Source organism: Alosa pseudoharengus, unplaced genomic scaffold (genome assembly GCF_046254945.1).
Source record: "Alosa pseudoharengus isolate Yale_2024_CS ecotype anadromous, Long Island Sound unplaced genomic scaffold, YU_APseudo_1.1 YU_APseudo_1.1_scf_22, whole genome shotgun sequence".
Classification (NCBI taxonomy): domain Eukaryota; kingdom Metazoa; phylum Chordata; class Actinopteri; order Clupeiformes; family Clupeidae; genus Alosa; species Alosa pseudoharengus.
The window spans coordinates 27,305,271-27,333,011 of NW_027468680.1; the positions used below are offsets into that span (position 1 = coordinate 27,305,271).

General features: G+C 49.8%; 1 protein-coding gene across 9 annotated transcripts in view; it reads left to right on the forward strand.

The window, feature by feature from the left end:
- meis2a (Meis homeobox 2a) overlaps positions 1–27,290 on the forward strand; it is an 89,558-nt gene extending 62,268 nt beyond the window's left edge. For 3 of the 9 annotated variants that reach the window (XM_076299540.1, XM_076299541.1, XM_076299542.1), the window contains exons 10-12: positions 19,203–19,261; positions 20,969–21,079; positions 25,327–27,290. In XM_076299540.1, coding sequence (XP_076155655.1) covers positions 19,203–19,261; positions 20,969–21,079; positions 25,327–25,658 — 502 coding nt within the window. In that variant the 3' untranslated portion in view covers positions 25,659–27,290. Of the gene's footprint in view, positions 1–19,202; positions 19,262–20,968; positions 21,080–21,615; positions 21,716–25,326 lie in introns of all 9 variants that reach the window. The other 6 variants (XM_076299545.1, XM_076299546.1, XM_076299547.1 and 3 more) reach the window with 3 other exon arrangements.
- The last annotated feature ends 451 nt before the right edge of the window (positions 27,291–27,741 follow it).

The window sequence follows — 27,741 nt, forward strand, 5'->3', positions numbered from 1 at the left end:
GAACCAGGCGGCTAACCTGGGGGAGGAATGAGAGACAAGGGGGACACGCCGGCGCGCTGGCAAGCCGTGAAATCACCAGGCCCCGGCCACGAGAGACGCGCGCCCGGGAAGAGCCGGGATAGAGCCCTCCATGCCTGGTCTCCTGGAGAGAGAGAGAGAGAGAGATGGAGAGAGAAAGGGAGGGATAGAGAGAGGGCTTGGGAAGGAGGGGGGAGAGAGAGAGAGAGAGCTGTTAGACGTCACACTCTGCTCATTACAGCTTCATGAATCTCATTTCACAAATGAAGTCATTAGAAAAGCTCTTAGCTTAGCTGTAGGCCTGCGGAGCAGCGCAGAGCAGCGCTGGGCGGTGCAGGGGTGGGGTGGGGTGGGGTGGGGTGGGGTGGGGTGGGGGGGTGGGGGTGAGTGGAGGGTCTGTTGGGTGTTACACTGCTGGAAAGATGAGCCTGGGACAGGATGCTGCCCTCTTTTTTCTTGCGCTCTTTTTTCCCTCTCCTCCTCATAACCAGGCAGGACGGTGAGTTAAATGTGCCTTTGTTCATACAGCCCCCCCCTTCTCTTTCTTGCTTTCTTTCTTTCTTTCTTTCTTTCTTTCTTTCTCTCTCTCCCTCTCTCTTTCTGGTGTCTTCTTCTTCTCCTATGAGGGGAGGCTGTGGAGAGAGAAGCATGCAGCTCCCCGACCCAGGACATGACAGACTCCTGCCATATGAAATTCCTGTTGACGGGCCAAAAAAGGCCCTTGAATTCCTGCCTTGCTGAGGCATTGTGTGCTGCTTCCCTTTGATTCGGGGCACTGGCGGGTTACTGGCCCGCGACAGGGAGAGAGAGAGAGAGAGAGAGAGAGAGAGAGAGAGAGAGAGAGAGAGAGAGAGAGAGAGAGAGAGAGGCAGAAGAGGGTTGGTTGGGGAATGGTAGTGAGAGAGAGGGAGCAAGAGAGAGAGAGAGAGAGAGGGAGGGGAGAGGGCAGGCCGTCGTGTTCGGTTTCCAGCTTTCCCTCGGGGGAGGATGTGCTGAATCACAGCTTTGTCTGCCGGCACAATCGCGCTCGGAGGAGGGCACAAGGGTGCTCTGTGCGAGTGTCAATAGACGGCGCATCTCCCTCCCTGCCCTCCGCCACTAACCCCCCCCTCCGCTCATCACACTGCCCGCTCTGCCCCACCTTAGCCCAGAGCCCCCGTACCTGCCCCCTCACCTGCCTCCAGCTGTGCCCACCCCAGATCGCCTGCCTCCCTGACCTCCCCAAGCGTGGAGGACGCGCACCGCTGCACCCGGACCACTGTTCCCTCTGTTAATGCGTCCTAATGCATGTAAGCACGGCCCCACCTGTGTCTGACCATACAGAGACACACAGGGACAGTGTGCGTGTGGTGTGTGTGTGTGTGTGTGTGTGTGTGTGTGTGTGTGTATGTTTTAACCACACACATATACTTGCATTCTGTATTGTGTCTATTTTGATGATATGTACATTTCCGCTTCCCTTTGCATAGTCATGCCATCAGTGCAAATTGAATCGAATTAAACTGAATTGAATTGAGCGTGGGAGGGCATGGGAGTGAGAGATAGAAAGGCAGGTTAAAGTACACCCCACCGGTACTGTAGTATTACGCACAAGGGAGGGGCCGTTAACAGCAGCTGAGCATGTGTCATTGTAATGGCTGACACCGGCATGGTCCTCTCAGTCGCTGGAATTAGTGTACAGTATGCATAGTCAAAGTGCTTGGGGCGAGGATTTCCCCCTCACTGCTGCCTATCTACACACATACACACACATACACACACACACACACACACACACACACACACACACAGACAGGCACACACACACACACACACACACACAGGCACACACACACACACACACCTAGCCATCAATGCAGTGTCATATTTCCCAAAGTGCAGATCCTGATAGGCAGGCAATGGAACCCCACTAGGTAGGGGATTGTTTGCCTTAAAGGGGGAAGGCACTCAGGTAAGAGAAGAGAGACAGTCACAGAGAAAGAGAGAGAGAAAGAGAGAGAGAGGGGGAAAGAGAGAGAGAGAGAGCAGGATCCAGCAGCAGTTGTCATTCTTTGAGCACTGTGTGTTATTCTATCAGTCTGGGCTAAATGGGGCCTGACCGCATCCTTTCATGTCTCAGCATCAGGCTCAGCATGACGCGGCCGTGCTTACCAGCATAAACACACTCTCTGCTGCTGCCACTTAGCTCTCTCTCTCTCCCTCTACATCTCTCTGTCTCTTCATCCTCTTTCTCTCTCTCTATCTACCGCTCTGTCTGTCCCATCCCTCGCTACGCCCCAGCTTGGCACAGATCCGCTGCTTTGACTGAAAGATGAGCTCGCTGACAGACGGGCAGAGAGGTCGAAAAAAAAGAGAGAGAGAAAAAAAGCGACAGCTAAAAAAAGGAAGGAAATTACCCCCCCCCCCCCCCCCCCCATTCGCGCCCTCGTTGCACTCCTGTGTCGTGTGTTTGTGTGCGTGTGTGTGCGTGTGTGTGTGGGCAGCAGGCATCAGGCCATATCCATGCCACGGGAGGCATGAGGAGCGCCAGTGCCACGGCAGATTCACCAAACAACAATAGAGCGGGCACGGAGCCACGCGGTCTATTTTTAACCCTCCGCCCCCGCTGCCCCTGCCGCGCCCGTCTCCTCCGTATCTCTCTCTCTCTCGTGTGTCGAGGAACAAAGACGCACGGCCCCTCATTAGCGGCGAGCCCAGAGGCCAATGGGTGACTTATTAAGAGACGGCCGACCTTTGGCCTCGTGGTGACGTCGGGGTTCACGTGAGCGCCAGGGAGGGACAGACGGTTTCGATGTGACCAATGGGTCGGCTGCTCTCTCTCTCTCTTTTTTCCTCTCTCTCTCTCCGTGATTCACCCTCATCTCTGAGAGAGGCTCCTCCCATTGGTACTCACCTCCATCGAGGGAAGGGAGCCACTTGCTTGTTTTTGTTGCTGTTTTTTTTCACTCCATCTCCCCCATGCTCACTGTGCGGGTTTGAAAGCCACACAGTCAGACTAGCTCCCTGACCCCGTTAAGGTCTCCCCGCGGTGTCCTCGCAGATAACATCTCTCTCCCTCTCTCTCTCCCTCTCTCTCTCTCTCTGTCCCTCTCTCTATCACTCTCTCTTTCTATCTTCATACTTCTGTTCTTTGTCTCAGAACTCTCCCCATGGAGGCCTGCCTTGGCACAGTAGAACACACACTTCATACGGCCGTCTTATGAGGCGTCTGAACGAAGACGTTTGTCTATGAATAGTGTCAGGCACGACAACTAAAAACTGAAGGCAGTTTTTCCTCCATACGTTTGTTCGTTCGTTCGTTCGTTCTTTCTCTAGATGTCTCATTTTTCCCCCTCTCTCTGAAGCAGCCCCGAATAGGCACGCAAGAGCAAAGCCGTTTTTATGATTTTTCATGATTTTTTATGACCCTCCAGCCTGGCACGAGCAGCCGTTATGAAATGCAAAATAATAACTAATATTTTCCAAATGTAATGCACCAAAAAAGTTTAAATTGGCCTGCAGTGGTGGTGTTCTTTTTCTTGTTTTAACACTCTATCCTGATCAGAGCATGGGAATTTTTTACACAAGAGGCATTTAAGTTGAGGCCCCCTCTTTGCACCCAATACTCCCTTTTTCTCTCTTAATCTCAAACACACACACACACACACACACACACACACACACACACACACACACACACACACACACACACACACACACACACACACATGCTCACACATCGACAGGCTAGTTGACTGAAGTTGCTGGTTATCCGTTTAACTTTGACCCAGATGGAAAATGTCAGGCCTTTTTTTGGAAGCCACCTGGGAGTCTCGCGGACGACCATTTTGTGCCCTCTGCTTTCTAAATATACAGCGAGCGAGAGCAGAGGAGGAGGCGGAGGATGCCACGCTGCCCGAGGAGGGGGCGCACCGCGAGCCTGGCCACTGCCAGAAAGGCCACCACGCTCCCTGTCATTTAGGGACCGCTAATTGGCACTTAATTAGCAGAATTGCCTCTGTTGTCACATCCCGTGTGTCTGCTTCATCCCCGTCATTACACACAAATATACATATAAATGCATACTGTACACACTCACATACACACACACACACACATACACACACACACACACACACAACATACCACACACCATACCACACTCACACACACCTTCAGCCCTCAACATTTTCAGGCATCTCTTACTATACCTCATCTGTCTTTGCTCCTAGTGCCACTATGATAATCGGTTGGCCGTACGCAATGGAAAACACATATTTACACACGCTGTCTTTGTTTTATTTTTATCAGAGCAGACACCCACGCTTGGCTTCATCTCCAAAGCCCTCATAAAGGAGTGTATTGAAGTATCACGATATTTGGATATGGGGGATATGCGGGTGATATATCACATGTGACGGGTCTACCCATCCATGCAGTGGCCGGACCAATCAGAGGCCTCCCATCCTCAGGCCGCAGTAAACCGCAGTAAATCACACATGCCTCGCTGTGGCATGGGTGCAGCCTGTGCCAGGGTCGGTGCCAGGCGGTGCCAGGCAGTGCCTGCGCATGAATGCCTGAGTGGCTTTAACAGCTCTCCTGCCCACCTGTTAAGAGGCTGTATCCGGGGGTTGGTTGGCAGGTTGGGTGGCATCCTGGCAAGAGTGGACCCATAGCCTTCATGCCCTCAGCAGGGTCTCTCCCTCAACCCACCCCATCCCACCGCCCGCCTCGCGGTGAAATGGCAGCTACGGTGCCGCCAGGTTGGCGGTCCTGGAAACGGCCAGGTGACCAGCACCAACTGGCACCACATGAACAATGAGGCAGATCAGACCTTCTCCCTGTAGCACTGTCTCCCTCACTCAGTGCTACCCCATCACAGCACAGGCAGAGAAATCAGCATGGGCCAATGGAGGGGTGAGTGAAAGCGATTTGAAGAGGAGGAGGAGGAGGAGGTGAAGCAGGGGGAGGGAGAGAGAGGGGGGGGGGTCTTTGTACTCCTCCACTGCGTTTGGCTTCCCCTTCCCCTTTTTTATCCCTCAATGGCCTGGTTTTATTGGCGGGTCGTTTTATAACGAGGCTTTCGTGCTTCAAATGAAAGTGAGCGCCGTATGTGTGGGTGCGCTCCTTGTTTTATTTGAAGATGGTAATTTTTTTTTGGGTGGGGGGGTGGGGTGCAGAGGGTAGAGATGGGAAAGTGAAGGAGGGAGTGTGAGGGAGAGAATGAGTGAGGGAGAGTGGGATGAGAGAGAAAGGGAAGAGGTAGAGGAGGAGGAGGAGAGGAAGGGTGGAAGGAGAACACAAGGGGAAATAAGTAGGTTAATTTATTTGATTTGCAGGTATAGTTTAAGGAAGATGGGGTGGGGGGGGGGGAGAGAGTAAAGAAGAGAAAAGGCAGAGAAGGAGGGATGCAGTTTTCATGAATAAGCAGCTTAATGCGCTCTGGCACCCCGAGTGAGTCTTGCCGAAGCTCTCAGTGCCTCTGGCCATCTGTGAGCAGAATAGCAATTTTATTACTTTGTCATTAAACCAATTTCACAGCAGTATTGTTTGTTAATGAGCAGCCGCAAACGAGCGAAGATGTCACGTACTGGAATAGCGCAGAGATTTGTGACCCGATGCTCTCCCTCACTCTTTCTCTCATCCTCTCTCTCTCTCTTTCTTTCTCTCTCTCTCTCTCTCTCTCTTTCACTCTCCCATCATTTGTCCTCACTGCTTTTCTCCATCCATCTCTCCCTTGCTCTCTCTCTATCTCTCTTCCTCCCTCTCTCTCTCTCTCTCTCTCTCTCTCTCTCCTCTTCATGACCATGAGATAGAGGAGACTGTCGCCCATAAAAGAGAAAACTGCTTAAAGATAAAATGTAAAGTCTATACAGTCAAGGCTCTGTTTATGGGCTTCCATTTGACTTTAGTGCTCATGGGAAGGAATGGTGCTCTTTCTCTCTCTCTCTCTCTCTCTCTCTCTCTCTCTCTCTCTCACACACTCTCTCTCTTTCTCTCTCCCTCTCTCTTCCTCCCTCCCTCCCTCCCTCCCTCCATGCAGCTGTGAGTGCAGGAATATTGGCTTTGATATGGGACACTAAAGCGCAACATTTTCTGTTCCCTTGGAGGCACCCAAAGAGTAGTTATTTGCACATAATTTAGCCTCAATAAGTACCACAACACATCACTCTTTGAATTAGGAATTGCCCTTAAATGGGTGTTCTTGAGATTTTTTGTTTGAAAGCGGATGTCCGTAAGCTTGGGTACATGGCTTATAGCAGCCATCCGTTTCTTTTAAAAGGATCTTAATTCTACTTACCCACACACATTCTGCTTCTCTCTCACACACAAACACACAGACACCATTTCCATGTTGTGTTGCAGGGTCATGCTTGTGCTTGCGTGACTTGGGTGAAGATGGGTGGCTTTGGTGTGTGTGTGTGGGGGGGGGGGGGGGGGTGGTTGTCAGGTCCACGGCTTCCTGTTGCTCTCGCTCTGGCATTAATACTGACGGCGCGGGTCTGAGACAGATCAATTGGCTCTTTCCATTCCTGACGTTATTTATAGAGAGCCATATATCTGGTCCTCCTCGCCAGCCGAGCATGGGGTAAATACAGCCCACATTAGTGAAATAAAGCCCACAGTGTGGGAGGAGAGGGAGGAGAGAAAGAGAGATGGGAAGAGAGGGAGATGGAGTGAGGGAGAGGAGGAGGGAGAGGGGTGTGGGTGTGTGTGGGTCGCTCCTTTCTGCTGACGCTTCAAATGCACATGGTGAACAGAGAACAGAGTGAAGGAGATGGAGGAAGAGAGAAATGAAAAGAGAGAGAGAGAGAGAGAGAGAGACTCCAGAGACAACCTTACAGATAAGACTTTAAATAATTAGTCTCTCTGTTTGAGGTGCGGATGGATTGCTGCTGAGTTTGCCCACAGGGAAGGGTACGCTAGGCATGTGTGCAGCCATGCATGTTTGTGAATGTATGGAAGTGTATAGGATTCCATGTGTGTGTGTGGTTTGGCAGAGCTGACCAGGTGTGAGTGGCTGGCCCCTGGGGGGCTTTGGAGGGGGACGGGCTCCTCCTGACAGGCCTGATCCATGTAAAACCTCCTCACCCTGATCCCAGCATTCCCACTCTGTCCAGACACGCTCTCTCTCTCTCTCTCTCTGTCTCTCTCTTTCCCCCTTTCCCACCCTCCCTATCTCTCCCTCCCTCTCTCTTACTCCCAATCCATCACTTAACTTCATAATCACATCCGAAAACAAGCCCTAATATAGTTTTTCCCACCTGCCGTCCCCTTTTCTCTCCCTCGCTTCCATGTTTTTCTTTCCTTCTTCTTCTCCTTCTTTTCTTTTTTCCCCCTCTCTTTCTCTTTAATTTATCGCCCGTTGCCCTATGGGTCTGAAGCGCATGCCAATAACCTCATCATGGAGGACGCCATAAATCAATACATGCTTTTGTTTACTTAAGTACGCCTTGCCAGAGTTCAGGCAGTTATGGATGAGGTACCAGCGGAATTAGCGCCAGGAACGCCGTGCCTCGAGTCCCTCGGCGCTGGGCAACAATCCACCCGATGCTGGAGCGCCTCCCAAAAAATCCCGTCGCGGATAGCAACACACCAATTTGCAATTTGGGGAGAGTTAGAAAATAAACAGCGCGGTGTGACAAGGTGGCGTTGGCTGGGCACAGTTAGTTATCAATGGGAGACACTCGATATTAAAATCATTATGCACAGCAGGGCTGAGGAGAACAATGCTTTGCCTATCAGTATAATCAAGGATTCCCCCATTCAGGCTTATGAATATTTATCTCCCTCTGTTGCAGTGATGGTTTCATTTGGGTGTGTTTGTGTGGATGCATATTGTTGGATTGCATTGCTGTAAGATTAGTGCTTGCAATACCAAGCCAGTGCCAAAATGTGCTAGTAAAATGGTGAACTAATATCAATGCATTATTAGGTCAAATTGGTTTTCATTTTAATATTCTTTTGCTTTACTCACTAAAATGTGCGTGTGTGTGAGAGAGTGAGTGTGTGTGTGTGTGTGTGTGTGTGTGTGTAGAAAGATCATTGGAGTCACCTACAGCCTTAGGCAGTGGCATCAGCACTTAAGAGAGCAGGAATTATTCCCACATTCCCTCTCTCCTGCCTCCTACCTTCATTAGCAAGGTCTTGGCTGGGTTGAAGAAAGAGAGAGAAAAAAAAACATGCAGTCGTTGCTTTGATATATTTGCCTAGTTAAGTATAGCAGTAGATTTGCTTATTACATGCCTCTGTTTAGACATAGGCTCACACGGGTCCTATTTGTGAAGCTCCTCTCTCCGGGTGTGTAGGCAGAGAGAGGACCAAACCTGGCTGTGCCCTGGTGAGCTTCTACTCTGTTATTTTCGTTTTATATATCACTGGGAGCTGCTCTAGCACAACGCTACACCCCAATAAAGCCTCACAGTAAATTCCGCTAGTTGTGTGAACCGCTTTTATGCAGATCTAAACACCTGTTATGGTAAAAAAAGTAAAAGGCAGGGGGAAATGGTGAAGTGGAACGATGCTATCCTCAATGTGCTGCTCCGACATGAATTAGCATGCCGCTGTTCAGTTATAATTGGGAGAGGGAGTCACTCAAGAGGTAGTGGGGATATACGGCTCCTGCACCTTTCTTTTCATGCCCCCCCCCCCCACTACCCTCCCTCTTAGTCTCTCTCTCTCTCCCTCTCTCTCTCTCTCTCTCTCATAGCTCAGGAGTGTTCTCTGGTTCCTTTAGTGTTGAAATAATGTGTTTGGCAGTGGCGGCGCTAAGTTGCCAACTTGTCATCCTTGGATGTGAGTGGAGTGGATGCCGTGAGCGGCCAGAGCCTTGTCACATCCAGTATGAGAGCGCAGGCCTGACCCGGGGCAGTGGGCAGACAGCAGGGATGGGGGGTAGTGTGAGGGCGCTGGACACAGCTCAGTGGTGTCAGTGCCACCAGCGCACACACCAGCACACACAGCTATTTTTAGGGGCTGTTGTGTTGCTAGGTCCAGGCCACCAAAACAGACCGCCTGTGTGTGGGGTGGTTAGCGGTGTTTGTGTACAGTAGGCAGTTTGTGTTTCTCTGTGTGTGTGTGTGTGTGTGTGTGTGTTTCTACAATGCTGGGCAGAGTAGCCAATCAATTATTTAAGAGCAAGTCCGGCAAAGTGATAGTAGTGTTTCGGTTAAACATTTCAATCCAGTCACAGACACCACTCACACACACACAGACACAGACACACACACACACACACACACACACACACACACACACACACACACACACACACAGAGACACACACACACACAGTCTGTGTGTTTTATAGTCTGGCCTCTCTTTACAGCTCGCTCCTGGAGATACCAGCCAACAGGAGCTCGGTCAGTCTCGTCCAATTTAATAAAGATCACCACACTGCTTTGCCTCTACCTTGCCCCCAAATTTAGTTTGAGCTAAACACATTGAGATACAGACTACAAGCAAAACCAAAACAAAATAAGGTCATCAAAAGGAGGAAGGAGAGTGAACTGTTCCCTCTCTTTCCTTGGAGAGAAAAAGAGGACTCAACCCGTTTTCAAATCTGAGGTATTTGTGTTACATAAGAGCCGTGGTTGAAGGCTCTCCTCTCCACTGCCAGCCCCCTTCCATGGAAGCAGCCCATTATAGTCTCATCACAGGGAGGGAGAGAGGGGATGGGGGCGGGGGGGGCGTTTGATAGAGGTGCACAGGAAATATAGATTGAACTTATTTCGTGTCTGGCTGGCTGGCGGCAGGAGTGTCGGGAGCGGCTACGTCGCTCCCACTGCCAAGACGATGCAGTCAATTGACACTCAATTTTGTTTGAAATATCACGCCTCCGCCGTGTCATTATCAGTTTCCCCTGGTAATCCACAAAGCCGCCCTGTTTGATTCCCCACAATGAAAGAGGTGGGGGGGGGGGGGGGGGGTCGTGGAATTCTGTTACTCGATGACTACGGGGGTTTGATGGAGGAGAGAGAGAGATGGAAAAGTGAGAGGGAGAGAGAGGGGAGTGTGGGAAGAGAAATGAAAGGAAGAAGAGGAGCAGGAGACAGAGGAGGGGAGCGCGCAGGGAAGAGAGGCCCCGGTGTTTTGGATGGCGTGTGGAGATTAGAGGTGCGGGGGTGCCGGGGGGGAGGGGCAGGGGGGGATGTGGGTTGGGAGCGGAGATTATACCTGCCCTCCCTGCCGCGCCGCACAAAAGGCAGCCGAGGCGTGCAGGGGCCGACGTGGGGACCCACCGAATGGGCCCGCTGACCTCTCCACTGCACCCACTCATTTTCACCAGGCCAGACTGCTGCTGCTGCGCCTCGGTCCCCCAGTAATGATAGGATAGGGGATCCCCTCATTCTCTCTTTCTCTCTCTCTCTCTCTCTCTCTCTCTCTCTCTCTCTTTGTGTCTCTGTGTCTTTCTCTCCCTCGCACTGTTTCCTTCTGTGGCTCTCCCTGCAGAGTCAATAAAAGGCAGATAATGGAGACGTTTTGTGGTGCCGTGGCCAGCAGCGGCTCTCGCTTGAATGACAGGAGGTCTCGCCGACCCCTGGTGCCCTCGCTGTTGGGCCGCCAAAGCATTAACCAACCCGGCACACACACACATGCTATTGAAGAGAGAGCAAAGCCAGTGCATTGTGTGTGTGGGTGTGTGTGTGTATGACCCACAGCAGGATGCTTTGCATATGTACCTGTATGGGTATGGGGGTGTGTGTGTGTGTGTGTGTGTGTGTGTGTGTGTGTGTGTGTGTGTGTGTGTGTGTGTGTGTGTGTGTGTGTGTGTGTGTGTGTGTGTTCACAAAGCATGTTCAGGCACCTCTTCAGCTGGATGCACATGAAAGAACAGAGCAAAATAAACAAACAAATACACTAACAAATAAATGGGTGACGGCCTGGCTTTTTGAGAAATAAGTGTACCTTACAGCGTTGATCACCCCTGTCAAGTCATATATAGACAGCCTTGACTCAGAGCCAGATTGACATGCACTGGATGTTTTGAAAGGCACTCCTTCAAAAAAAAAACAGCTGTTATTTCCTGGTGCATAAAATAGCCACGGGTGGATACCGAGTGTGCACCTATGCACGTTAATAAGTTGGGTCTTTCTTGTTCTGAGGAAGGGTTGGAGGTGAGTCAGGCAGTGAGTGCTGGAGGAGGGAGGAGGAGAAGAGAAGATGAGAGGAGGAAGAGGAGGAGGGGGGCGGGGTAGTGAACCAGCTCTCTTAATCCCTCTTCTGCCGGTGATCATCAGAAATAAAAAATAGCAGCAACGAAAACATTCCAGCGTCGAGGTGCCAACCCACAGAGGCACTTGGGATTAATGAGAGGAAAGATTAGGTGCCGTCAGAGAGAGAAAGTGAGAGAGAGAGAGAAAGAGAGAGAGAGAGAGAGAGACAGAGAAAGAGAGAGAGAGAGAGAGACAGAGACATTCTTCCCCCCACAACAGCTTTTTTTAAGGAACTGGTAGTGCTGGAGCAGGTTAGCCTTGCTCGGTTGCTACAATAAGGGCCCTTTCACACAGGTGTGTTGACGCCTGGGGCAGGCTTGGCTAAGGCCCATTCCATTCACAGAGAGGCTGATTTGAACAATAACTATCATATCTTTTAAAGAAGGGCGCAAGAGGAGGGTGGATGGGGGATAGTGGGGGTGGGTGGGTGGGGTAGCGGTGGGGTGGGGTGGGGTGGGAGAAGCGTCAAAGGAGATGCCTGAGAGCTTTGTCGGGGCCAAGAAAAACCCCGGTGCAGTTGTCAGAGCTTGTTGATGTAGCAGGAAGAAAAACGCCAGGGTTTCTCTCTCTCTCTCCCTCTCTCTCTTTCGTTCTTTGTCTCTCTCTCTCTCTCTCTCTCCCTTGCTCACTCGCTCGCTCTCCAGATTCTGTTTTGTGCCGCAGGACAGAACGTGGCGAGCAGAACGGGAAGAACAAAGTTGGGCCGTGCGAGCCAGCAGCTGCTGCTCCCAGGATCAAAGGCGCGACAGCGCCGGCTTCCTGGCCTGCCTGTCCACTCGAGGTGTTTGACGGACAGTTAACAGCTGGGCTCGCCCCCACCACCACCACCACCCCCCCAGCAGCAGCCTGCTTTGCCACACAGGGGTCGGGTCTGGCCATCCTGATGGTGGTGGGGGGTTCAGTTGTGGAAGGCAGTGAGCGAGAGGGTGGTGTGGTGTGCAGCTGGGTGGCTGGAGGTTGGGGTCGGGGGTCTGGTGGAGTAGGTGATGGTTATGGTGATGGGTAAAGGTGGGGGTGATGCCCCAGTAAGGGGGGATTCCCTGCTGTGTGATGAGGTTTTTTTTAACACCCCCACCCCACCCCCCTTTTAACCCCCAACTGGGGGAGTGCCCGTATCCCTGACCAGGCCACAGGTGTCTGAGTCCAACTGTGCCTGCGGTGCTCTGCTGCTGCTGTTGTTGTTATCTGAGGAATTAAGCAGGGAGGGCAGTGAGGTCTTTAGGAGCCCCACTGCAGGCCTGGCATAGCATAGCACAGCACAGCACAGCTCTGCTGGGGTTTTTAAGCTCACACAGGTCTGCTCTGGTCTGTGTCACTGTGTTCGGCTGGTAAACAGTATGTGTGTGTGTGTGTGTGTGTGTGTGTGTGTGTGTGGTTGTTTAATAGGCCACAGCACCAGACCTCTGTCTGATTCCAGCCTGGCTTCAATGAGCTCTCTGCTATCAGCGCATGCCTAAGAGTGCTAAACCCTGAGTCAAGCACAGCTTAGCCTTCACTGCAGAGAGAAGAAGGGAGAGGAGAGGAGAGGAGAGGAGAGAGAGGGTGAAAGAGAGAGAGAGAGAGTTAGACAGAGAAGGAATGCCGCAGTGCTATTGATTTATTTTAATTAGAAGCTCGTTAAATCGTGTCAGTTTGCAAAACAAATATATAATTCTTTGTCTGATTTTCCCCATCCCGTCTTAATGACTCCTTCTACTTCTGGAGTCCAAGAGGGAGGAAACAGCTTTGAAACAAAGAGGAGAAGAAGTATGTTCTAAAAGAGAACAGACAGGCTCTGGAAAAAAAGAAAGAATAAAAGTGAAAGAGAGAGAGAGAGCGAGATAGGGGGAGAGGGGGGCAAAAACAGGAGGCTCGTGGAAGGTGAGCAGATTTTCCCCTCGGAGAGGTGCTGGGGGAGGGAGGTATGTAAACACAGTGGCAGGCCTGAACACCATGGCCCTTGCGGCATGGCCACTCCAAAAACAGCCGTGTGACTCACCACACCACACCACGCTACACCACACCACGCTACACCACACCACGCTACACCACTCTGTCCCGCTCCCACTGCCATCTGCACTAAATCAAACACAGGGGTGAGGTAATGCTCACTCCTCGGCTTATGTCTCTTGACTCCTGTTTTAACTTAAGGAAGAGAGAGAGAGAGAGAGACAGACAGAGAGAGAGGAAGAGAGATACGCAATAGAAATAGCTTGAGGAAGCCTCTGGTCGCTCCTCCTCCTCCTTCTCTTCCGTGCCCTCCCCCTTTCTTTTTGAGTAGCTCCGCAAAGATCTTTTCAGATGGTTTATGATAAATCCGCAGATAGGCACAATCAGGTGGCCAGCTTAAATAGCTACAGTGTCTCTCCAAGACACCGGCGCGCGGCGCGGAGATTGCATCTGTGTTTACCCCACACCAGATTAAGGGCCGCCATTGGCCGGCAGACAGCGCGTGACCCTTTTAGGGAGTGATAATTGGGCCATGTTTGCTTTTATTAAATCCACCCTCCCACCGCTTAATCTGTGTACACTTCCTAGGTCAAAGTGGACACTAGTATTCTTCCCCCCCCCCCTCTCACCCCCTGGCTACAAGGGGCTGCTTCCTCCTTTGAGCGTTCCACGGACTAGGATTTAATTAGTTTGTGTTGGACTTTTTTTTGGTTGTTGTTTTTTCTGAGATGGAAGCGTGGAAGGGGATGAGATTTAATTTGAACCAGAGAATCCGTATTGGCAAAGGATGATGAAAGTTGAGCATGTTGAAACTTTTTGTTGTTGTGTGAAGTTTCCCTGTACAAAATTAGGTTCACAGAGTTTGACTGGCAAGCAGAGACTTACTCTCCCGTGCCCTAAAGCAGAATTGCTCACAGACCACGCTTTTACAGTTTTGTTTTCAAACAACAAACTCCAAGACTCAGACGGGTCCTAAAGAAAACGGAATCAGCTGGAACAATATGACAGGTTCTGAGGGACAACACATTTATAGCCTCTCTCTCTCTCTCTCTCTCTCCCTACCATGTGTAACTATCTCATCATAAACTCGTCAAACCAGTGACCCCGTTCCCGATTGGCTGGGCTGGCATAGTTCCTGCTCCTGATAGGCTGAGGCTCTCTCTCTCACTCTCTCTCTCTCTCTTGGCCGTGCTCCAGGGCAGGGTGGGTTGGCATGAGGATTTGTCAGGGAAAGGAATGTTGACAACAGGAGCCAGTTACCAGGTGTGGCGAGCAGTCAGCTCACAACCAGAGGACACAAGTCCCCATTCCCCCCCTCCCTCCTCTCCCTGACACTCCCAGAGGCACAGAACATACCCTGGCCAGCCCCCCCCCAAATGCACTGAGCCACCACGGGCCGACCCTGCCACAACACACACACACACACACACACACACACACACACACACACACACACACACACACACACACACACACACACACACACACACACACACACACACACACACACACACACACAGCAGTGCAGTCGGAGCCACAATGAAGAGGGGAGGTGGCAGGTAAATAGCAAGAGCCTGCTAAGCACCAATGCTCAGGAGTCACACAGCGTAGTGGGGCAGAGCCCTGTGATCCGTCCCCACACCACGCTGGGTACTTTACTTCTCAAAAAAAGTCCTCAACTGACCCCCTCCCTACACACACACACACACACACACACACTCCCCTTCTCTCTTCACCCCCTTTTATGTTTGTTTGGGCTGCGATTTCTGGCCTGGGGATCGAATGTTGATCCTGCTCCACGGAAGGCTGGGGTCAAGTGGACTCCTGCAGCTAGGTCTCCATTATTCATATCTTATTGTGTTATGAATCTTTAGTGGGAGAGAGAGAGAGGGAGGGAGGGAAGGAGGGAGGAGAGGAGAGGAGAGGAGGGGGGGTTGAGTGCTCAGTGCAGCAGTAATTCCTTCAGTCTGGGTTGATTGTGAAAGCCAGTGCACTGACAGGGAAAGGAGGAGAGGAGAGGAGGAGAGGAAGGGGTGAGGAGGTTTGCGGCGTGGTGGTGGTGAGCTGGCACGTGAGGCACACAGTTTTGGCGCACACCCCCTCACCTCAGCGAAACTGGCAGATGAAAAGGCGCCCCTCGAAAGACTAGAGTCTGCCTCCTAAGGGCCTTTCACAGTAGGCTGTGAGGAACATGCCCTCTCTTTCTACCCCTCTCTCTTTCTCTCTCTCTCACACACACACATACACACGCACACACACCACACACACACCACACACACACACAAACACACACACACACACCACACACACACACAAACACACACACACTCGCAGACGTTTGCTCATATATACATAGAAACTTGTCATCCACCGAAAGAATTCTGGGTAGTTTGGAACAGACCTTTTCTTCTCCCCTCCTTCTCTTCCTCCCTCCCTCCCTCCTCTTTTTTTCATACGCACCCCGCAATTGATTTGTAAAACCTGCTGGCCCTCCCGTTAAAAAAGCGGAGGCCTGTCGGAGTGTTTTCCCCCAGCAGTAATGTACACATTCTGCAGAGTATCCAAAGGAATGACCTCCCTGTGACCCGCTAACCTTGCCTTTAATTATTTGTTTGAAGACAGCAAAGAGTTCCCATGCTGAGAGGTGCAGGGGGAGAGAGAGAGGGGAGGGTGATAATACCAGCCAGTGTGCCTCATGGGGGAATGTGCAGCCAAGGCGGGGGCTGTGTGTGTGTGTGTGTGTGTGTGTGTGTGTGTGTGTGTGTGTGTGTGTGTGTGTGTGTGTGTGTGTGTGTGTGTGTGTGTGTGTGTGTGTGTGTGTGTGTGTGTGTGTGTGTGTGTGTGTGTGTGTGTGCGCGCGCGCGCGTAGTTGGGGAGTTGGGGGGGGGGGTAGGTTAGTGGTGGTAAAATGGTAGAGGGCCATATTAAAGAGACTACCAGATGTAAATAATAAAATTTAAAAATGGCAGTGGGTGAAACTCGTGTCGCTCCGTCGGCAAGGGAATGGACTCCAGAGGGTGACAACCGTGGCAGAGATACATGGTGTGTGTGTGTGTGTGGGTGTGTGTTTATGCATGTGTGTGAATGTCTGTGAGTGTGTTTGAGGTATGCAGGCTGATGTAATGCATGTAGAACTGTGAATGCATGTGTGTATGTATGTATTTATGTTCACATGTATGTATATGTATGTATGTAGTTATGTATGTATGTGGGCATTTGTGTACAAATATGTATAAAGACGAAGTGTGTGTGTGTGTGTGTGTGTGTGTGTGTGTGTCAGCATTCTTCCATCTCCCAGTGTGCCCCCAGCCTCGGTATGCCAGTGCGCTCTCGCTCCCATCTCTGGAGGGTTCGGCGTGTGTTGTTCTAAGCACACACCATTAGCAGCTCATGGGGGGAGAGAAAACAGTGTTATCAGCCCCAGCTCTGATAATCTCAATTGGCTTCACTCGGCCCGATAAAGGGCGCTCGGGGGGCAGGAGAGGGCTCTGGTCAACCCCCAACCCCCCCCCGAACCCCCTCGCCGCGGAACTCTGGCAACTTGTTTGGGGAATGAAAACAGACACGTGTGTGTGTGTTGAGTGTGTGTGTGTATGTGTGTGTGTGCGGGGCATTGTTGGGTGAGACACATGTGGCCGCTAGGGACAGTGCTGACATGAAGGTGGGAAGACGCCTGTCGGAGCTGTGAAGGAAGTGTAGGAATGCCTATTTGTGAATTTGTGAGTGTGTTGAGTGTGTGTGAGTGTGTGTGTGTGTGTGCATTTATGTGTGTGATGGCACCATCTTGCCTCCATATCCCCCATCTCTCCCTGCATGTGACTCATTAAACAACTCTCTCATTCTTCCCATTCCGCTGGCGTCATGAACAGAGCTCTCTGGCCATAAAGCGCTCTGATCGGTGGACTAATATAGTGTATGAATCACAAATCAAAACTCCGAGCCCAGCGCTCGTCTCACGTGGCTGTGCGTAGAGAGGCCTTCTGCTCTCATAACCGCTGATACAGCCTGGCCATATTTCACACGTGAGGAACCTCCTTAATGTTACGTGTTTATGGTCCAGTAGCACAAAATGGGTCAAATTCTTGTGCTGGAGAGTCTGGAGCACACTACCTGAGAGAGAGGGGGCAGAAGAGTCTACTGGTAGTCAGCGTTCTGAAAAGTCTTATTTTTCCCCATGTTTACCCACTCAGCTGGTTTTGATGCGGGATGCCTGAAACTGGGTTCCAGTACTGGCAAAACAACATTTCAGACAGAGCTTAAGCATGAAGGCAATGACAGGTCAACGCCAGCCAGCTTTTTAAAATGGCTGAGTGCGGAAATTAGCTAAATTCTTTATTTTTTCTTCTTTTTGAAGAGAAATATGCAGATATGTGGGCTAAAGGGGGGGGAGGGGGGGCTGTTTCCGAGAAAGAAATATCTTCGAAACGATTGGGTAAATTCGGCGAAATTCGGAGCTAGTCATTATGGCATTCCAGAACACCCCACCAACCGTCACCACCACAACCACCGAGCCCTCTTCTCTGCTCCGCTCTCCTCTCCTCTAAAGCTCACTCTGCTAATACAGAATATTTTTCTCTCTTTCATGTCTGACCCTCTCATCCTTCGCTCCCGAGCCTAGAGAAAGAAAGGGACCGAGAGCAGAGAACTTTCTGTGCACTCCCACAAATGAGCTTGACGTCTCTTTTTTACCCCACCCCCCTCCCCAACTGTACGTTTTGTACATTTAAGCATGTCACTTTGAAAAGCCCAGATTACAGCCATTTAAGTTAATAGGAGAAGGTAAGGGCAGGTATCAGGGGTTCATGGGGGATTTGGAGCCCAAATTGATTCCAGCCCTCCCCGGCATCTAATGACCAGTGCTATACCACTGCCCTCTGTGTGTGCTAGCAGGCCTTTTTTTCCTCCCTTTTTTGTGTGGAATCAGGCGGCAGGCCGTGCAGGATAGCCCCGCGATGATTTGAAACCTCCCCCTAATCTCAAACACATGTTCCTACCTGTAGCGTTAACTCCTCCATGCATTTTTTAATGCTCGGGATGAGGGGGAGTCTCTCTCTCTCTCTTTCTCTCTCGGGAGTGGCCAGCCTCTCGTTGACATGAACCTGGTCGTCCAGTGCACTCTCTCCCTCGCTCTTTGCCTCCTTTCCCCCACACTCCCAGCCCTTCAGGGGGTGGTGGGGGCAGAAAAAAGCTGCTTGCCCCTGGCTGGCACTAACCTCCAGATGACCCCGCTGGCTTTACAGTCAAAAGCCGCAGGAGCGAGGAGGGCCTCGGAGTCTTTGTGGAGCTGCACTTATTTGCCGCTATGGCGGTGATAAAACTTCAGACAGCCTAATTGATGGGCTCGCTGACATAACAATACCTCGTGAAAGCGCGGAGTGGCAATGCCTGCTCCTCATTTATGGACAGCTGGAAGGGGTGCGGAGCCCCCTACAATGAAGCCAGCAAGGGGAGGGGGGGGGGCAAAGGGAAGGGAGGGCTTTCTGGGGTGGGGGGGCGCACTGAATGAAAGGAGCCATTTGTGTTGTGGCCCTTGCAAACTTTTAACTTATTCTGAATTTCTAATGAGTGATAACACACCAAGAATAATGTTTATGTGCACGAGAGAGAGAGAGAGAGTGGAGAGAGAGAGAGAGTGGAGAGAGATTTGGGGTGCTAAAGAGGTCCAGTGGGTTTGTGGCATGGTGGCCCCAGCGCCGTGGCTACATTTAATGCCTGTGGAATGTCTCCCCGGTAGCCATGGCGACCCAGTGTAATCAAGGGCTGTATTAAACAACAGGGATATATCATAAGCGACATTAAAAGGATACCTCGTTGGGCTCCCAAGTCTGGGCACAATCGGCCCTTTGTGGAGCGGTTTGGGCTTTGGAAGGCTTGGAGGGCCGAGTCGTTAATGCCACCATAAAGTCATGCAAATTGTATTGTTTTGTTTCTTGTGGCCTCTAATGAATATTTGTCTCACTGAATGGTAGCGGGTGATTTAACGTGTGCCTTTCTCTCTCTCTCTCTCTCCCTCTCTCTTTCATCCCTCCCTCCTTCCCACCCTTTTCTTGTCTTTCCCAGGTTCATTAACGCCAGAAGAAGAATAGTACAGCCTATGATTGACCAGTCAAATCGAGCAGGTAAAAAAAAAAGATACACACACATGCTCACACATAAACCCATGCTCTCACACACAAAACATACCCTAGCCTCTCTATCTGTTCCCATAGCTCTGTCAAATCTGCCCCCTCCCTCTCCGTTGCCAGGATAAACATTCACCCTGGTGCCCTCTTGCAGAGGAAAGTCCCCTCCTCCTCCCCCCTTTCTCTTCCCCTCTTCTTCTCCTCCAGCACATCTTCTCTTTCCCTTCTTCCTTGAAATGGGAAGTGTTCCACTAGGACCTGACATGTTGCCTGATTGACTCTAATTGGAGATTTCCCAGGCTAACCAGTAACCAGACAGAAGTATACTAGTGCATGATGTCTGTGCATCACTAATTGAACTCCAGAGGAGTTCCTGACACGCTTTAAGCACCTTGATGTAATTTTATTTAAATAATCTGCCATATCCTGCTGCATAACACATCCAGTAATTGTTGGTAATCTCTTCATTTTAGTAGAAAGGGCAAAAAAACAGCCATTCCATGTCATCAATTGAATTCACATGACATAGTTTCAGATGCAGATTTATTATTTCCTTATGGCCAGATTAAAATCAGAGGGCCTTGGTATTGCAAACTGATTCGGCATTGATTTCCCATATCTTTGCATAGCACAGATCGAACAGACCTTGCTGTCAGATTAAGTCATAAACATGTCACTCTGAAAATCCACCACGAACCCCACGAGCACATGCATGCTTTACACAGCAACCCCAGGCTCTCAGGCTGTGCAACACATTACTGCAGCAGCCGAAACAAAATACTGAGCAATTTGTCTCTGAGTAGCGCTGAGGCTCTTTGTCGATTATCTGGGGTAAAGAAGCACAAATTGGGGTGGAGATTGTGCAAATGAAGTTAGGCAATTATTGAAATGAGATGCGTTCCAAAACGAAATCCCAGCGAGTCCCCGCCACGGGTTTTTCTTTTGCGAAGGGGGGATTCGCTTTGCCGTGGATATGTGAACGGGTGCTTCCAAACTGTCGCAATCAGCATGCCTCCCAAAGACAGCATGCCTAACAGCTTCCCCCTAATCTTCTGGGCTTACAGATTACTCCGGATAATGCACTCTAGCCCTGGAATACACTCATGTGTACAGACTTCTTTCAGAGAATCAAATCCTTTTAGTGCAATACGACATACACGCAACATATTGTTCAGCGAAAGAGTTTGTCAATTCGATTTATTTTCAGCAGTGTAATTTGTAATGACTAGAATGACAAAGTCAATCAAAAATACCCAGCATAGTCTTCATTCATGGTTGGATACATGGTGTCTGGCAGTAAAGTGTATTTGTATTGTCAATGTGCTTAAAGTGGACTACTAGTAACATGATGCAAATGGTTTTGATAGGATACAATATACGTTGCATATGTTGTGTATAAGTGTTTCCTTACCGCATTGGAGAACAGCATGACAGCTTGGCTGTTTTCTAATGAAAGAGTGAAAGATGTGTGTGTGTGTGTGTGTGTGTGTCTGTGTGTGCATGTGTGTGGATTTACATGAGGATTTGCATGCATGCCCTTTCATGTTGTGTGTATGTGTGTGTGTGTATGTGTGTGTGGGGACCATGTGAATGTAGCACAATGTCTTGCAGTATGCACGGGCTGGAGCTTGAGACACTATCTGATTGTCTGGTGTGTCTTCTCTCTCTCCCTTCCCCTGGCGTCCGCGTTCTTACTACAATCAGGTTTTCTTCTTGATCCTTCAGTGAGCCAAGGAGCAGCGTACAGTCCGGAGGGGCAGCCCATGGGCAGCTTCGTGCTGGACGGTCAGCAACACATGGGAATCCGGCCAGCCGGTAAGGCCCAGAAACACACACACACACACACACACACACACACACACACACACACACACACACACAGACTCTCTCCGGCCTCTCATCACAGTACACCACACAATAAACACCAGCCACTACACACTCCCAGACTAACACACCCTCACACACCCAAACTAAACACTGAAGCGACAAAAAGCACCCACCTGCTAGTCAGGCCCAAGCAAACCCTTGGGCTAAGATACTGCCTGCTGCTTGTCTTCCTCATCCTCTTCTTCCCTATCTTCTATAATGGTGGGATACAGAGCGCTCCACAGCTGTAAGATAGGACTCATGCAGTTCTACTGTATCAAGGGATTCCTACTTTTGATGGCACTCCGTTTCCCCCCCTACCTGCTTTGATTGTTATTTCAGGTGCTTTAAATGAAAGGTGTTTCTCTTCATGTTGGGTTCTTGCTCTGATCAGCTGTGATTCAACCTTTTGCTGACCTATCTGGTGTCTTATCTCTCTCTCTCTCTCTCTCTCTCTCTCTCTCTCTCTCTCTCTGTTGTTCCAGGGCCTATGAGTGGAATGGGCATGAATATGGGTATGGATGGGCAATGGCACTACATGTAACCTCCATCTTGTAAAGCAAAATCGCAAAGAAAAAGGGGGAAGTAAGTACTAGGCTCCTTATCTCTTGGCTTATCTCCTTACCTGTTTGCCCTTTTCAACCAAAAATGCTCACTGATTCTCCTTGATCCACAATCCAATACCACACAACACCCTCTCAAACACGCCCCTCTGCTGGCCTTCCCTGTGTGCTTTTCCACTGGGGGGGTGGTGGGGAGTGAGAGGGAAAACTAGCCCCAGGATGAATGGGGGCGCTGGGAATAGTGGGAAGCTCTGTGCTCGCTTCTGATGGCCCCCGGGGAGACGACTTGTGGCGCCAGGCGACCACAACCAGGAAGAGAGAGATGGAAAGAGAGAGAAAAGGAGAGAAAAAGTAGGAGGACAGCTAAGAAAAGCGCTGGCACACAAATTTATTTATCACAACAGTGGTGGCGGTGGTGGCGGCATCGCTCTGCACATCTCGCGGGCAGCCAATGCAAATGTTGGACATTTAGGGGAAAAAACAACATCTCCAGGGGCAAGGGGCTGACGGGGAGAAATTAAGCAGGCTCCAGTGAAGCGATAAAGAAGGAGAAGTGAAGCTGTCCTCCGAGTGACATAAATCTGTCGGGCCCAAGGATTGATGCCCAAATTATCTTATATGCAAAGACGGGAGCGCCGCAGTACATTACGGTCCCCGAGCGAGATATACGGGTTGGGGGTGACACATCCGATCCTTCACTGGGGAGGGGTATGGTTGGGGGGTGGGTGGCTGGCTGTTGGGGGGGACCTGAGTGTTTTGATTATTTTTTACTGGGTATTGGGGTGTATGAGGGTGGGAATAGGAGGAGGGGGAGGAGGGGGGGGTAGGCGGGTTTGGGGGTGGCAGTGACTCCAAACATGAGACACTGAGACGACAGAAATGCAGAGATAAATTTAAAGGGACATAGACGTTTAAAACAGCCACACACAGGAAGACGGGAGGGGAGGGGGGTGTTTCTCTGTTCTCTCACAACTCTCCTGTCTTTCCACTTGCTGTGGCTAAATGGCCGCAGCCTGATTAAGACGCCCATTACACCACCCATCCCCTCACCACCCAACACCCCCCCCACCCCCCCACCCGTCCCCCTCAAGTGCCGCGGCGCTGACATTTGAGAAATCAAGACATATCGCATCCTAACGCCAGCAGGGCACAGGGAATTTTATTTAACACCTACTGTGGCTCTGCTCAATGAGCCACAGTATAATAACACTTACCTTGATTAAAAGAACCCTTTATATGTAAATAGGCTGCGGATTTTTCTATAGGGTCACCATGGCGATTCTTCCGACAGAGACCCCCTCCCACACACACACACACACACACACACAACCAACTCCCTCCTTTGCCCCCCCCCCCAGCTTCCCTTACTAATGGAGTCAGAAAAAAACTAGAGTGCAATGTTCCCTAAAACAGCCACATAGAGACAACATTTGCTCAGCTTGAATAATTCTTAATATAGGCTATATAATTTCTAGACTATTTAATTACATAACATATTTTATGCTTCATGACCAATTACATTAATAGCTTAATACAGGGGAATATTACCCCTCTCTTGATTTGATTACGCAGCCACACAATATGGTATATTTGGTAGTTAATTATCGTCAGCCATTGAGCGGGTTGCTCTGCTATAACCGGCAGGAGGAGAGTGGGCCTGTCTGAGCGCGGCGTTATTGTCTTCAGATGGTTTTACCACTCCTGTTAATAAAGGAGCGCTCCGCAGATCTACTTAACAGAATGACTGCAGCTTACAAGGCTTGAGATTACCAGCTTACAGTGTCAAAAACATCTGCTGGGCCTTTTAACGGGGACCCGCTCTAGGTTACATGGAGGTGAGCGTACTCCTGGCACTGGCGCTCACACCCCTGCCCCACACCGCACCCCACCCCGCACCCCACCCCGACTCACGCACTCACACTCACCCCTCAGCCGGATTGATTTACCTTTTTTTATGACCCCGATAGTGGGCTTTTAAAAGACCGCTTTAACAAACATGTGCATTCGCAATGAACCTGCGTGGAGGAGCGGGTATTAGAAAATGGCGCGGCTTTCAGCCAATGAGATTGGCCATTAATCTCCACCTTCGCCTGTCCTATTTTTTTCCTTCTCTCTCTCTCCTCTCTCACTCCCTCTTTCTTTCGCTCTCTCCCCTCCTTCTGGGCCCTCCTGTGTAATTTCTTAATTGCGGCGTACCAAGGTAGAGGAATGTCGAGAGTTAGCATGCCTGGTGACCTTGGTGCGACCCCTCTCTCCCCCCATCCCTCCCCACCACCCCCTGTACTGTTGCTAATCCCCAGGGGTTCACATTACAAAGCAGTGAAGCCCAGGCCTCTGCCCTGCTCCTTACCTAGACCTGCAGGAGCCCAGCACAACCTAACCTAGCCTAGCCTAGCCTAGCTTAGCTTAGCCTATAGCCCCAGGCTCATCTGGCCTTGCCCCACTCCCCTTCAGCCTCTCCAGGCTTCACTGTTCACTTCTAGGCCAGGTTGTTCCCTCCATCCCCAGGTCCATCTCACCCACCCACCACCACCCTCCAGTCACCCTCCCTTACCTGCCTGGGTCTGTTTACTGCAAATACAACTCTGAATAACTAAACAGTGACACTACAGAGCAGCCTCTGTCCCCACGGCCGCCACTCACAGCACGGCTCACGCCAGCCTGCCCAGGCCTCCACACATGAAGGAGTCTCAATGCTCTAATCCCAAGGAATCAGCAATCAGCATTTTCCCCTGCCTATCACTGACACCAACCACATACAAACCAACCACACACACACACACACAAACACACACACAGACACACACACACACACACACACACACAGTCTTTGCATCTCTCTCCATTTCCTTGCTGAAGATGCAGTCTTCCTTCCTGACCAACAAGTAGAATTACCATTCGGACCATATCTTTTTTGTTGTTGCTGGACAAACAAGAAGCTTTGCTAATATATTCTTAGAACTAGTGTATTGTTACAGTTAACTGGCTTCCTAAATTATTAAAGAAAACTTATTTGAGAGGGTTTCAAATCAAATATGCTCACTGCAGCCCGTACCTCGTGAGAGATGCTCTGCTTTCCCTGTTACTTAATTCAGCTGGGTAGCAGACGTCTCTCATCTCCCAGCAGTGTGCAATCACATATCACTGCTGAGAACATCAATACAGCTCTTTGCTTCCTTCCCATCCTGCCAGACGTCAGTGTCAGTGGATGCACGCTGGATCGTTTTACAACCTGAACTGACCAGGAATGTATCAGACACTGTATAGCCCACCCTGTCCCTGAAATAGTGCAACGCTTTGTGTGCGTTTGCTAAGTGCTCCTCTGCTAAATTGTGCAGTGCATGCGTTTTGGTGGGGGCTGTGGGGCGTGGGGAGGTGTTATGGGAAGTGGGAAAGGGGAGGTGGGGCAAGATTTGGAGGAAGGGAAGCCGTCCAAAAAGTACCCAGCCAGCAGATGTTTCTGTTTGCTAATGAACAAGTCATTCATGTTGCCTGGCGGTCAGGGCGGACAATTATGTGTGTATCAGGGAGTGTTAGCAGTGGGAGTGCACTGTGTGTGAAACTGACTTCCCCTATCAGTTGGCACTGCCACTAACCAATCTCTCTCTCTCCCTCTCTCTCTCTTTTCCACAGGGGAGTATGTACCTCAGACTGGCCCAGTGGGTATGAGCATGGCCCCACCTGGTTTTGCCCCTCCCCAGATGTCCCCGCACCCCTCCCAGCTCCGACACGCCCCAGCCCTGCACCCGTACCTGCCCGGACACCCGCACCACCCCCACCACCACCACCCGCACCACCACCCACACCACCACCACCCTCACCATGCCCAGCCCCACCCGGCCATGCTGATGCACGGAGGCCCACCTCCTCACCCAGGAATGACCATGTCCGCACAGAGCCCCCCCCTCATCACCCCCCTCGACCACAGCACTGCTGGACAAGACCTGGACATCCACGTTCAATAGGGCAAGGGAACCCGCCTACATGAGCAAGCGACGATAAAAACACAGCTAAGAAAACAATAACCGCAACATCCCCACCCCTCCCTGGCAAAACGTCATTTTGAGACTATTTTTTAAGGAAAAAAGGAAAATCATTTTGACCACAATTAGAGAAACAGAGAAAGAAAGAAAAACAGAGATGGAATTCCATTACGAGCTGTGAGAAGTTTTTTTAAATCTTGTCAATTTTGTTACTTTCACCAACGGAGGACCAAGCTGACAAGAACACTTTGTAAAGTCTTGGGCTTTTGTTAAAGATCAACAGAAGATGTTTCAATTTACAACATGACTCCAAATGCACACTCTCACATACAAACACACACACACACACACACACACACACATGTACACACAGACACATTTTCACACACACTAACCTATACACTTTTAAAAACACTCCTTGAGTGACTGACACCTTAAAACAATTTTAAAGAAAATCACTCTGGAAGGGTTAAAAGAGGAAAAAAACAACACAAAAACAGACTCCAAGAGTTATAACTACTGTAGTATAAAAACGTATAGAAACTAAGTTAAAACTTGTGCATTTTTTTTCGTTGGATCACACAATTTATGTTTCCTGAGCTTAGTTCTAGAGTATGAAAAAAAAGGTTAACCCCCCCTTGCTTTTCACACTGTGTGTGCTGTTCCCTGAAGGAGAGACTGTCTTGTTGCAGCAATAAATAAGGAAAACATCTCAACCAATCTCGGCCCCCTTACAAACACAAACTCTGAAGCTTGCAAGGGCTGCAGCTCTGTGTGTTCCACACCAGGAAAAGAAATCGCACGATGAGAAAGAGAGAAAGAGAGAAAGAGAGAGAGGCTGCCAACCGACTCCCTGTTCTCTCTGGAAGATACAGTTTGAACAGTTTTTTTTTAATCAACTCCCAACTTTTTTTTTTTTTTTTTTTTGGTTCATGAATGAATGTTGCCCCATAGGTAAAGTCCTTAGTTTTGAATTGCCCAAGCACTGGATTGTGTTGGTTTTATACATTTTTATTTTATTATTTTTATTGTTTTTTTTGTTTGTTTGTTTTTTTTTGTATCTGGGACTCTTTGAGAAAGAGCCTATGGAAGGAAACTGACCGGTGGGAAGACCAGCATCCTGCAGTAGTTTTCTTCGCCTCGGGATCGACATAACTTGCCATATGGACAATGCTGACACAATGTTGGATTCTTTGGCACTGAGAAGCTATTGATGGTCGATGCACCAAAAAAACCTAAAGCGTACAAAAAAGAAGACAAAAAAAGAACTTAAATTATGAACTCAAAGCTTGGAGAAAAAAGCTAAGAGAATATTGTAACAAACTTCGTACAGAGTTCAGTCTATTAATTGTTTCATGTTAGATATTCTATGTGTTTACCTCAATTGAAAAAGAATGTTTTTTGCTAGTTTCAGATCTGCTGTGGCATTGATATTGTATGTCCATGAATTCCTTCCTTTTTCAGCACGTGTTCCTCACTAGATGAAAAAAAAATGCTGTCTCCCTTAAGCTTTGTCAAAATACATTAAATACTTGTATGAGGACTGTGACGTAATGTTTAAAAGGTGTTCAGTCACAAATGCTGTAATAAATATTTCATTTTTTGATTTTGTTAGATTTTGTGTTAAGTGTGTGTTGCCAAAAAAAAAATCATGCAAGACAGTGTAAACCATTCCCCATCAAAGGCTGCAGTTATTGAGAAAGTAAGCGTCATTGCTTATGTCAGACGCAGTGAGTAGGCCTAGTGAATAGAGTTCTGTGACATATTCAGGGCCAACAAGTAACTATCTTAGATGACAGGCCATGACCTAAGTCATATTTGATGCAGTGCATATTCTTACTAAGAGCGTCCCTGAAAGTGTATTTACGTTTTAGTGTGAGTTAAGAATGACTAATCGATTATCATAAAACAGTCGCTCTGTTTTAATCACACGCTACTGCATTAGGCTCAAACAATGGATTAAGCAGTCGGCCTCTACCGTTCAAACGCAAAAGGCTCAGAGCGGAAATTTGTCTTGCTCTGACGCGACCCCTGCTGGTGAAATCCGAAAGGCCCTTGGGCAGCC